Source organism: Setaria viridis, chromosome 1 (genome assembly GCF_005286985.2).
Source record: "Setaria viridis chromosome 1, Setaria_viridis_v4.0, whole genome shotgun sequence".
NCBI lineage: Eukaryota > Viridiplantae > Streptophyta > Magnoliopsida > Poales > Poaceae > Setaria > Setaria viridis.
This window is the reverse complement of record NC_048263.2, coordinates 38,346,579-38,357,911: the sequence shown is the minus strand read 5'-3', so window position 1 is coordinate 38,357,911 and position 11,333 is coordinate 38,346,579. Positions and strand designations below refer to the sequence as shown.

The window sequence follows — 11,333 nt, the reverse complement described above, 5'->3', positions numbered from 1 at the left end:
TTGAAACATTCTGAACACAGATTAGAGATTTCAGACAAGAAGTGACTGACATATGGGGAAACCAGTCAGCTTGCATAACCCTTACTTACGGCTTCACACTAAGATGCAGAGAACATCAAAGAGGTTAAGGCATTGGGCAAAATCTATGGTTGGCAACAACAGATTGCTCCTGGTAGTAGCTAGGTAGTTGATTTGGATACTTGATGTAGTGCAAGAATATAGGTTCTTCTACCTAAGGGTCATAGGGAGGAAAAGAAAAAACTTCATACAATCACTACAAACAACTTCAGGCAGTGTTCATCTACAGGCCGACAAAGAGCAAGAAATTTTCAGCCACTTTCAGCACAACATTGGCAAGGAGGAACCAAGACAACAAACATTGAGCTGGGATATCCTTGACATACAGAGCCACAATTTGCAGGTTCTAGAGGAGGGCTTCACAAAGGAGGAGGCTAAGGATGTGGTTATGGATTTAAAATCAGAACACGCCCTGGACTAGATGGGTTCATTGATCTCTTCTTCAAAAAATGTTGGGAGGTAATAAAAGAGGATCTTATGGCATCTCTGCAATATTTCTACAACCTACATGGCCATCACTTCAATGTATTAAATTCAGCACAGATCTACCTTATTCTAAAATCAAGTGAAGCAGCAAGGGTGACTGATTTCAGACCTATAAGTCTCACAAGCAGCATATACTTGCAACAAGATTATCCTTGGTCCTCAATGAGCTGGTCTCCAGGAATCAGAGTGCATTCATCAAAAAGAGAAGTATACATGATAACTTCCTTTTCACACAAAACTTCATAAGAGAAATGCACAGGGCAGGAAGGCCAACCATATTCCTGAAGCTAGATATTGCTAAAGCCTTTGACAGTGTAAGGTGGGATTACTTGATGGAAGTAATGGAGAGGATGGGTTTTGGATCTAGGTGGAGACAAAGGGTCTCAATTCTACTACACACAGCAACGTCCTTAGTCTTTGTAAATGGGGCTCAAACACAAAAATTTAAACATAGGATTAGCTTGAGATAGGGAGATCCACTGTCACCCATGCTATTTATACTGGTCCTGGAGCCTTTACAAAAACTGCTAACCTTTGCTGAAGAATAGCATCTCTTGTCTTCAATCCAGGGGCGAGTATCAACATTCAGAGCAAGCTTGTATGCCGATGATGCTGCCATCTTCATCAACCCTATCAGCCAAGAGATTGAAGTGGTTAACATGATCTTTCAAATCTTTGGCAATGCATCAGGTCTCCACATTAACCTCAACAAATATGCAGCTTACCCAATCAGATGTGAGCAGATTGAGCTTCAATCAGTCATGGAAAGTTTCCCTTGCTAGATCAGTACCTTTCCATGCAAATACTTGGGGTTGCCACTCACCTTGAGGAAACTGACTAAAGTGCAAATGCAACCACTCATTGACAAAGTGGCAGGAAAATTGCAGAATTGGAAGGGGAAGCTGCTAGGCAAAGCAGGGAGGCTGACATTGGTCAGGACTGTGATGTCTGCAATCCCAACATATTTTGTTACTGTTTTCAAACTGAAGAAATGGGCTGTAAAGAAGATAGACAGATTAAGAAGAAGCTTCCTCTGGAAAGGGTCTGATCAGGCAAATGGTGGCCACTGTTTGGTAAAATGGCAGAAGACAGTCCTCCCAAAACAACTTGGAGGTCTTGGCATTCTTGAACTAGAAGCTTTCGGTAGAGCACTAAGGTTGAGGTGGCTATGGTACCAATGGATAGAAGTAGACCGACCGGTGGGCTCACAAATCCCATGTGATGAAATAGACAAACAACTCTTCATAGCACCTACAAGAGTGACAGTGGGTAATGGGCATAAAGCAACATTCTGGCAGTGTGCTTGGGCAGATGGAAAAGCCCCTCGTGATATAGCACCGAGGCTTTACAAGTTGGCATGGAGGAAGAATAGAACTCTAAGAGAAGACACAACTGAATTAAATTGGACTAGAGGCCTGTGAAGAATGCAAACGATAGAAGAATTGGCTGAATTTGTAACTCTATGGGACTTAGTGCAGGAGATTCAGTTCACTGACCAAGAAGACAGCATCACATGAAGATGGACATCAACTGGACGCTATACTGCCAAATCTGCATATGAAGCTCAGTTTGCAGGTACATACACCACAATTGAGGCAGACACTATTTGGAAGGCACGCATTGAGTCCAAACACAAGTTCTTTGCCTGGTTGTTGGTGCAAAGTAAGATCTTGACAGCAGATAAGATGCTACTCACTATCTGCTCGTTGTGTGACCAGGAATTGAAGACGGCTACTCACTTATGTTTGCAATGCAGTTATGCAAAGCAAGTTTGGTTCTTAGTAGGCACATGGATGGCTGGACAGGTTTCTACTCCAACTTAAGATGATAAGGAAGTGCAACAATGGTGGCAAGGACAGCTGAAGAACTTGAGCACAAAGCAACAACGTTCAAAGGCTGCTCTCATGACAATCACAACATGGCACATATGGAATGAGAGGAATAGGAGAATCTTCCAAAATCAAGAACTACGACCACCATAGATTATGTTGGGCTGCGAAGATGTGCCTGTGGGCACCCTTCTTTGGGCGGTGTATCTTAATTCATTTAGATGTTTAAGACTCGAGTTAAACTTCTTTTATATAATATTGCATTTCATGTAACCTTGAACTTCTTCCTCTTAAATGAATGAGCAGTGCTCCTGCTTCCTTAAAAAAAAAGACTCATGCTATTATGATCATAGGGATTGAACTCAGTTTGCTTACGAATAAGTTAGAGATAGATCTTTCTTCTTATTCAAGTTGTAAGGCAATCGAGTCCTAGATGATCACAATAATATCCATGTAAATATCTTGATGTTTTCACCCTATATAAACATACAATCATGGCTGGCTAGGATAGACAACCACGTTTCCTCTTTTTTCTTGCACTCCACGGTTTCCACCCGGACTGGACAGGCCCAAGATGGGTTCATGTCCATTGCATGCTTCCATGTTGCCGCCGTCATACGGCAGTTTGATTTGGAACACGGAATTATCGAGTTCACATGGCAAACTTGGAAAGGAATCTCCAACTCGCATCGCAAGCCTGTACCATAATAGGAGTTGTTTAACCGAGGGGCATATAATCAGTTACCATTTTTTTTAAAGAAAAGGAGTTGTTTAGCCTAGCTAGAAGTGTAGATTATCGAGAGACTTATAATACTTTTAACTTATATAAATCCAATTTAAGAACTAAACGTAGCTCCATTTTGTAGATTCTTTGTCCTAGTCTACTAGACCCTTCATATCTGGATTTGTTTCTTCGCTTCAACACATTACACATGTACATCGACAGCAACTCAAACATATTAACTTTGTCAATCTCGAAATCTGATTGTCATTCATGCATCTCTCTGAGGCACGTTTATACGGGCATGTGGTGTGTGCACAAGTTTACAAGGATGGTTATACGTACTTGTACGAGCATCCATGCATGTATTTACTATGTTTATTTTAGAAAAGTTTGCAAATCGAATTTGACGTGGAGGTAGGAGAGTTAGGACCTTATTACTACAAATGACTAAAATTTCCCTGGGTAAAACATTAATTGAATTGCAGAGTGATTTGGTACCTTTAGGTTATTTTGTTACTCACAGAAATTTGAGTGTAGCTCATATGGTTGGGTTCCCTCGTAGTGGAATTTGCTCACTCCGAGTATGGCTCTTCAACTCGATGCAAAGCACTCGTATTTATAGTTATTGTCCGTTAGCACAACTTGTCTATGTAGTTCTTTCAAAAATGCATTACAAAGCTCACTCATTTTCCTGCTTGAATCAAACATTTTTCCACTCGTCTTTTTAGAATGGGTGCGCTTATTCTCATTTTTCCGTTCACATGCTTCGGAGCACATTCCTTGGCCTTTTTTCAAGGCATTTTGTTTCGTTGTGATTTAACATGCGTCCGAATAATGAACACTATGAAAAAGGAAATATATTTCTTCTTTAATTGTATAATATTGGGGTCACTGAAAAACTTATTCGACAAAAGGTAAAAAAGAGTCAACAAGAAAATGCTAATTCTAACATAAAACTATCGAACCATTAAAAATGTTGCATCGATAAATTTATGAAAAAAGTTGAGTAAACAAGAAAATGTTAAATGAACATTTCTTGAAAACGGTTGGATTAATAAATTCCGTAACTAAAAAAAATCAAGTCAACAAAAACAATAGACATGTGAAAAATCATAAAAAGGAAAAATTGAAAAAACTAGTAGCCAAAAAATGAAAGAGGTGAAAGGAAGCACCAAAGCTAAGGTCTGATCCCTGGTGGTTGCAGGGTACATGCACATACGCGTTACCAAAATCACCGAAGCTTTTGCTCGGTTATCAAATTTCCCATTATTCCGAGGTACTAATAAACTAATAACCACTAGTTAATAGTCCCACTTATATAAAGATATATTTCGCTCAAAATATAATGCGTGTTTTTATTCAAAACATTCTCTAAAAATTACCTTGAACGTATTATCTAAATATTATGATAATTTGATAGTACAAATAAAACATGAATCTAAAGGTATATTGTTATTATCTTAGTACCTAAGTATTGCTAGGCAAAGTCTAAATAGTTTTATTTTAGAATGTGCACGTGCCTTATACAAAGAAACAAAGGGAATGTATCGCTTTAGGACTTCTGTTGACCAAGAAATTTAAAAAATTTCTTATAGAATTATGTAAGTCAACAATTCAAGACATATTATTAGGTATGACATGAAAGAACTTAAAAAATTAATTGTTTTTATTTGGAATATGCTAGTTTTATATGAATTATTAGTAAATGTGATATATTTTAGATCATGCTAATATTATAAGTTTTTTTATATATATTTACTTTATCAAATAACGCCCTTATTATTTTGCAAAAAATAGCATCCATATAAAAGGATCATTAATATTATGGTATTCAGTATTCTACTAGAACCAAACATCACTAAGCAGTTAGTGAAGTGGTTGTGCTCTATTCACCGGAAATCAAACCCTAGGTTCGACGTCGTGTGTGTCTTATTACCATGGCCAATTTATTCAGTGTCAGGTAACGTACTGTCGATAGCAAGTAGCAATGATAACTTCAGTCTCACGTATGCGTTCATATATAGGTGCAAGCGTTGTGTGCAAGTAAGCTGATGATGTGTGCCGTGTTTTCTAAAATGCAAATCCATACCAAATACTGTTCCGTCGAAACTTGACACTGATCATGTCTTCATTTCCACGTTGGTTCGATCAATCATGCATTTACTTACACAAACTGATTTGAACGCTAAGGCCTAAGGGAACAACTTGAGACCTTTGTGCTCATCCTCACAGTGCCGGGAATAAGGCACCAGAGCTCCAATGTCCGTCCCCTCCGCCACACCGCACATTCGCCTCGGCGGCGCCTGAAGACACGGCTCGACTGTCTTCGACCGGACGCACGCCGGATCAACACCCGCTTCGGGCGACGGTGGCCGCAGCAGCACCCAGGGCCGCACGCCGGCGAGCCCGTGCGCTATGTACCCGAACGTCGACACCGCGGTCGTCACGATGCGGTCGCAGAAGCTCAGCAGGTACATCTCCGCCAGCGCCCTCTGGTTGTGTCCGCGCGCCTCCGTGCGCTGCTCCCTCTCGTGGCTCGGCTGGTGCACCTCCACGTACTCCCCGGTCTCCGTCGGGTTCGCGTAGTACACGCCGCGGATGCGCTCGTAGTAGTCGGGGAAGAGCGACGTCACCAGTATCGAGGTGAGCTTGTGATTCCTGCTCCTCCCCGACGCCATGGCCGACGAGTGGTTGTTGTTCGCCGCGTCGTCCCTGAGCAGTGCAACCTTCGGCAGCAAGCCCTCCTGCTCCGAGCACCGGAGGATCTGGCCGTACATGTTCTCGAACGGCACGGGCATCTCCGGGAACACGCGCACCTGGAGCCCGACGCGCTCGTCGGCCCTGGCGAGGTAGGCCCCGTAGTACCTGCGCACGATGCCCCACACGTCGTTGGACGGGTGGAAGAGGTAGCGCGCGAGGTGGTGGAACATGGCCTCCTTCTCCGGGAACAGCCGCGCGAGCTCGCGCTCGTAGGCCGGCATGAGGAAGAACATGGCGGCGAAGTACACGTCGGACTTGACCACCATCCAGTTGAACTTGGCGAGCACGCGCTGGTCGGCCTCGCAGAAGGCGGCGTCGGTGTAGGACTGGATCAGGTCCAGGAACACGTACGCGGGCAGCGTGTCGGCGGTGACGTTGCTGTGGTCGCCGCCGCTTACGGCGCCGGCCTGCCGCATGTTCTTGTAGCTCGTCGGCGAACCCATGGTGAAAATGCCGGCGAAGTCGGTGATCGGGAAGTTGGCGGGGAGCGTCCAGGAGCTGCCAGGGAAGGGCTCGCAGAAGAGGCCATCGAATTCCGGCGGCGCGTGCGCGAGCAGGACGCGGTTGGTGAGGAGCGCGTAGAGGAAGGTGGATGCGAGCGAGAGCATGCGGTTGCCGAGGCCGTTGATCGGCGTCCAGACGACGTACTGGCACCCCGAGCGCGCGGCGTTGCGGCCGGACCGCAGGTGCTCGACGGCTTCATTGAACAGCGGCGCGCCGGGGCCGCACCGCTTGTGCCGGGCCTCGTACCGCCTGAGGCGCTCCACGAGGTAGGTGGATGGCCGGAACGGTGACGGACGGCGGTAGAGGAATGACTCGTACCGGGAACGGCACGACTGCTCGTCGAATGCCGGCGAGAGGAGCCCGCCGAGGAGGCGGTCTTGGTCGTGCGGAGCCGGCGGGTCCGGTCCGGCAACATGTTCATGAACACCTGATGCTGCGTAAACTGCACAGTACAAATGAAGTTGATTAGTTTGACAGCAGAAAAAAATCTCAGATTTCCGAGGGAATGATGTACAGTTTCATATCATAGCCAGTGCAATTAACATGTGGATTTTTATTTAGCACAAGTGGCTTAGCAGTTATCATTATTGCCATTTGTCATACAGTTTGATTAGAATGATTTTTTCACATATACACACGCTAGAAAAAAGATTGGAGAGCCTACTTCCCTCGTTGCGCAGGAAACACGCAATACCGCTGAACACGCACGCGTGTGCACTCAAAGCGACCAAGGAATAAATCCTGGAAAATCCAACCGAATTCATCCCACCGGGGATCGAACATGCGACCTCTTAGCCCATGCTACTAATGTAAGTCCTACTGACCAATCGGTCCCAAACCCGTTCACAGAATGAGTTTTTGAATCCGATTCCCGTGATATTTATTTTTAAAGGATTCTGTAAAAGGCAACCGGCAAGAACTTTGTCAAGCAGATATTAATAGACAAGGAGCTGAAAAACTACCAACAACACTAGACAGCAAAATAGAAGAAGACAACACCAAAACTATTTTTGGGATTTCGTACTGGGGTAACATTCAGTACGATAAAAAGCCAAGATACAAGGCCGAGGAATCCATCTGCAGCTAGGTTGGCGTCAAACCACTAATCGAAGAGCCGAAGTTCAGGTCTGGTTAATGTTAGTACCTGGCTTTTGGACGAATCCGCTTCTTGGCGACGATGGGAACGCGGGCTGGCTTCCGGCGCCGCCGAAGGCCAGCACGAGAACCGTGAATGTGGCCAAGAGCCCCAGCACGACCACCGCCTCCGCCCGCGCCGGTGCGCGCCACCCCGGCCACCGCCAGGCCTCCTCGTTGCCGCTTCGGTCCCTCCCGGCGCCGAGCTCCCCGCCGGCCGCAACCTTGTGCGCCGCCGCCGCTTCCATCAGCGCACCAGGCGTTAGCTTTCGACGACGCTCAAGCTTCTTTCTCCGCTCTCCCCGCACCTCCGACTATTGGGATAGCCTAAAAACCGAGGACGAGCATCCTCGAGCACTGTTCGTGGAAGGAAACTTCCTAACCTCACGAGTTCTCGATCAACGAATAAAATTTAGTTAACCTCGCAAGTTCTGAATCAATGAACAAAACTCCCTTAACCTTGCAACTTTTTTTTTGTTACTTTGAGCTTTCGAAGCTAACAGTTATTGGCTGACCCTCGAGTGCTCGAAACTAAGTCTCGAGGACCGGGCTTTTGACTCTATTTTTTACTTAGGATCGGAACTGGACTAGACACCACGAGGTTGGACATCTATTTCAGGTTTGAGGTCGAAGGCACGAGGTTAAGGAGCTCGTCTAGCGTGAGGCTGAGGGTACGAAGCTGAAAACCTGATCTGGCGCAGAGAAGAAGTCCAGAGGCTAAGGACATGAAAGCGTGAGAAACGTAACTACACAAGGGCGTGAGAAGCGTGACTACATGAAGGCTTGAGAAATATGATCACGTAGGAGAATTCAATTTGTACACTTTACCCAATAATCTTTATGTATGAAATATCCTAGAAATGTAGTAGGTGTGAAAGAATATTTTCGGGATGTAAATTAGCTCACGGGTTACTAGGAGTCCTACCCGACGTAAGGGGAGTGATTGTTTTTAAAGAGGTTATAAGTGTTTTCCCAACCCATTTGTTGCGTTCGAATTCCTCTGAGATCAACGCCGACCCAATAGGAGAGTACTAAGGCCGCGCGCCCGGCCATAGTGGTTTTGCTCCGATCCGCACGAAGAAATGCACGTCACATTGCTAAAACTATTGTTGACACTGCCTTCCAGACGCCACTTGCAGTCAACAGCTTTGCATCTTGATCATGATGCAGTACAGCAGTAACTCGGCAGCGTAACAGCGTAAGGACTGGTGCAACATTACTACATGAGTAGCTGACGGTTTATATAAAAATAAAGGGAAAGTTATAGCTCACATGACGAGGGGAACACTTGCTCGGCGCGCGCCAATACCCCATAATGAATTTGTGAAACCACAACAGATCAATTGCAATAATTGTTATCGTTGAGCAGCTCTGACTGAAGTTTTGCGTTGCGCCCTTTTTTTTTCTAAAGAAAACAATAATTTCATGTTTGCAAGTTGCAACGTAGTTTTATTAACCACGAAAGGCAATAAAAATGGAAGGAAACAGGTCCAATAACATCGATCTGCATATCCCTGAATTCCACATGCGCGCGTACCACCAAATGAACAACATTCAGCTGCAGTAGTACTAACTTTACCTGTGTTTTGAACGAACTCGATCCCTGGCGACGAGAACGCGGTCGGGCTTCCGATGCCCCCGCCGAATCCCACTACGAGCAGCGTCAAGGTGGCCAAGAACCCGACCGCGACCACCACCTCCGCCCGCGCCGGCGCGCCCCATCCCCGCCACCGCCGCTCCATCTCGCTGCCGCCTCCCGTCGCCACCATGTGCGCACCTCGCGGCGTTCGCGCCATCGGCAGCAGAGCACCCGCTCTTTCCCGGACTCGCACGCTTCCTCTGCCTCCCGCGCTCGCCGACCTGACAAGTATATACCGGAATGTACAATGATTGTGTTTACTATGCAGAAACACGCATCAAATCTCCTCGAACCATTGTTAACGCTATCTTCTAGACACCCAACTGCAGTCAACGGCTTTGCATCATGGCCAGCCAGCCTCTCGCCCGGTTGCTTCTGCGACCGCGCGTGTTTCTTTCGTAAGGGGTGCTTGGGTATTTGGCTTCACGTGTAGTCCTATCACATCGAAACATCGAATACTAATTAGGAGGATTATAAGTCTAATTATAAAATCAATTGCACAGATGGAGACTAATTTGCGAGATGAATATATTAAACATAATTAGTCGATGATTCGACAATGTGATGCTACAATAAATATGTGCTAATCATGAATTAATTAGGCTTAATAGATTCGTCTCACAAATTAGCCTCCATATGTCCAATTAGTTTTGTAATTAATCTATATTTAATACTTTTAATTAGCATCTAAACATTCGATATGACAGCGACTGAACATTATCGACGGTACGTGAGGGATGTGAGATGTGACGGTGCCACAGCAACGCAACTACGGATGCAGCGTGGCCCTGTTGCACGTGGATACATTGTTATTCCTCCTACCTGAAGTCGCACGCACGACAGGTGCTGGCACATGGACACTTGGCATTCCCCTGCTGGGTACCTCGACACGACTGGCATCATGCCGTGGCCGCGGAGGAAATGGCCCGGCCGGCGACTCACTGAGGGAACGCCTGAAACTCCACGGCACGGGATTCACCACCAGATTAAAAAAAAATAACCATCCAATCATCATCTTAGTTTGGTTTTGAGCATCGAACCGTAAAATCAGAAATCTTTGACCACCCAACTCTTAAAACCGTTCATATTCGACTATCTGATGGTTTTGGTGGCTAATTTTGCTAACATGGACACCACATGGCAGTGTGGCCCACTTGTCATCCCTCCTCTCTCCTTTCTCTCTCTCCTCCATCTTTCTTCTCTCCTCTCTCCTCCGCCGGCAGCCACTGACCCCCGAGACGGCCGTCCCTGCGCAAGCCTCCACAACGCTGGCCTCTACCGCGTTGGCCGCCCCCGCGCCTCCATAACCTGCCCCTCCCCCATGGCGGCCTCCCCTGCGCCCTGTCGTCTTCAACCTTGAGCCCTAGCGGAGCTCGCTGGCAGGGGCCCGCGCGGCAGGCGACAGCCGACAGCCCGGAGCTCGGCCGGCGGCTGCCACGCGCCGTCGTCTTCAACCTCGAGCCACACGCCGGGCCCCACCCCCATCCCGCTGGCCTAACGCCGCGGGGGCGCCGAAGACCGCGGCCCGGCTCTACCAAGATCTAGCGCCCCCAACCTCGCACCGCCGCGGGTGCTCCAACGGCCTGCGCCGCCGCGGGCTAACGGGACTGAGCTTGTCTGCCGCCGCGCAGCAGCCGTGTGGAGACAAGCGGCGCCGGCAGGAGGCGGACATGGCAATGGCGGGCAGGGTCGAGGTGGAGCGAGTGAGAACGGAGGTGGAGCGAGCACGAGGCGGAGACCCTCGGCCGACTGGACATCGCCATCCGCACGACGCCCCGATGTTAGGTTAGGACGCAGTGGCGCGAGGCTAGGGCGGTGGTGACGCGAGCTCAGAGCGGCAGCGGTGCAGGACAAGCAGGGTGGGAGGGAGAGCAACGGTGGGGAAGGGAGAGAGGGCTGACATGTGGGCCCCATCCGAGTCAGCATGCTGACATGGCGGGTGAGTACAACGTGGCAGTGAAAACAGTTCAAAACCACCCAACAAAACCGCCCGATGGCTAAATATGAACAGTTTTAAGAGTTAGGTGGTCGAAGATTTCTGGTTTTGCGGTTCAATGATCAAAATAAAAACTGAGGTGATAGTTGGATGGTTATAAATGGAGTTCTTCCTACAAAACCGGTACGTCGTTGTCGTTAACAATTCATAATTCGGGATGAAAGCGGTATGTCATTGTCGTTA

At 47.3% G+C, this 11,333-nt stretch overlaps 1 protein-coding gene across 1 annotated transcript; it reads right to left on the bottom strand.

Annotated features, from left to right (window-relative positions):
- Window positions 1-5,215: 5,215 nt before the first annotated feature.
- On the bottom strand, window positions 5,216-9,553 carry LOC117846198 (probable fucosyltransferase 8). Its single transcript, XM_034727330.2, has 2 exons — window positions 9,095-9,553; window positions 5,216-6,823 (listed from the first exon to the last, which is right to left on the bottom strand). The coding sequence occupies exons 1-2, from the start codon at window positions 9,309-9,311 to the stop codon at window positions 5,310-5,312; spliced, it is 1,731 nt and encodes a 576-aa protein (XP_034583221.1). The 5' UTR covers window positions 9,312-9,553; the 3' UTR covers window positions 5,216-5,309.
- Between the last annotated feature and the right edge of the window lie 1,780 nt (window positions 9,554-11,333).